Source organism: Hippocampus comes, unplaced genomic scaffold (assembly GCF_001891065.2).
Source record: "Hippocampus comes isolate QL1 unplaced genomic scaffold, H_comes_QL1_v1.1 C16861134, whole genome shotgun sequence".
Classification (NCBI taxonomy): Eukaryota; Metazoa; Chordata; class Actinopteri; order Syngnathiformes; family Syngnathidae; genus Hippocampus; species Hippocampus comes.
Genome location: NW_017840236.1, coordinates 1 through 1030, shown reverse-complemented (window position 1 = coordinate 1030; position 1030 = coordinate 1). Strand labels below are relative to the sequence as shown.

Sequence of the window (1030 nt, the reverse complement as noted above, 5' to 3'; positions counted from 1 at the left end):
AAAAAAAAAAATATTATTACTGGTATAAATACACATAGCTGGATGTCGACAGTGCGTTGCGGAGCACAATATTAATTGATAAATAATAAATACAAATGAAACTAGGCCTACTGTTAAAATGGAAAATAGAAGTCGAAATTTTGCATGTATTTTGATATTCAAAGCACAAGCTGTATAGGTAGAAGTTCATGATCGACAATTAACTACCAAGATTGCACTCAAGAGACAGATACAAAATTCCTGGCGATTATATGTTGTGCCACCGTCACTCAGGAAGTGATGGCCGACCTGGAGGAGAGCAAGTACCAGAACGTGGAGCTGAGGTTGTCCGTGTACGGACGCTCCAGAGACGAGTGGAACAAGCTTGCCAAGTGGGCCGTCAAACATCAAGTCTACTCGGACAATGTGCGCTGGCTTGTACAAATGCCCAGACTTTTGTAAGTGAAGCACACACAGATCTTTTCCTCAAATCTCCAGCAAACATAAATAACACATGGCTTTTATTTTCTTCCAAGTGATGTCTACCACAGCAAGAAGCAGCTGTCCAACTTCCAGGAGATGCTGGAGAACATTTTCCTGCCTCTTTTTGAAGTCACAATCCACCCAGGCAAACATCCTGAGCTGCACCTCTTCCTTCAGCATGTACTGTATAATGTTCACGTCAAATCATTGCATCTAATGCACACCCTGAAAGTTTCAATTGTATCGGTCCCTCTTGCAGGTTGTCGGTTTTGACAGTGTGGATGATGAGTCCAAGCCAGAGCAGCATATCTTCAACCTTGACAGCCCGCTGCCGGCCAGCTGGACGGATGAGGACAATCCGCCCTACTCCTACTACCTCTACTATATGTATGCAAACATGACCGTTCTGAATCACCTGCGCAGGTATGTGGATTGTGTTTCGATCCATTGGCTTCATTCATTTCGATGTGCAGAGGAAATTGTTGGAATCAACAAAAGTCCTCTAGTTTCTATTTATGTATGATGTTACTACAACTGTACAATGGAGATACAATATATCATATCGTAA

At 42.4% G+C, this 1030-nt stretch overlaps 1 protein-coding gene across 2 annotated transcripts; it reads left to right on the top strand.

The window, feature by feature from the left end:
* The first annotated feature begins 105 nt into the window (after nt 1–105).
* LOC109509343 (AMP deaminase 2-like) lies at nt 106–1024 on the top strand. Of its 2 annotated transcripts, none has more exons than XM_019859204.1 (3): nt 106–437; nt 516–647; nt 722–1024. In XM_019859204.1, the coding sequence occupies exons 1-3, from the start codon at nt 280–282 to the stop codon at nt 861–863; spliced, it is 432 nt and encodes a 143-aa protein (XP_019714763.1). In that variant the 5' UTR covers nt 106–279; the 3' UTR covers nt 864–1024. The 2 variants fall into 2 exon arrangements, with proteins under 2 accessions (XP_019714763.1, XP_019714762.1); XM_019859203.1 differs by having other exon boundaries at nt 110–437; nt 516–642.
* The last annotated feature ends 6 nt before the right edge of the window (nt 1025–1030 follow it).

What these genes read in the sequence shown, in the direction of transcription:
- LOC109509343 (XM_019859203.1), top strand. Translation starts at nt 280, where the DNA reads ATGGCCGACCTGGAGGAGAGCAAGTACCAGAACGTGGAGCTGAGGTTG. An exon ending in GTACAAATGCCCAGACTTTT is followed by an intron (nt 438 to 515) that starts GTAAGTGAAGCA and finishes TTTTCTTCCAAG; the next exon opens with TGATGTCTACCACAGCAAGA. An exon ending in TGCACCTCTTCCTTCAGCAT is followed by an intron (nt 643 to 721) that starts GTACTGTATAAT and finishes TCCCTCTTGCAG; the next exon opens with GTTGTCGGTTTTGACAGTGT.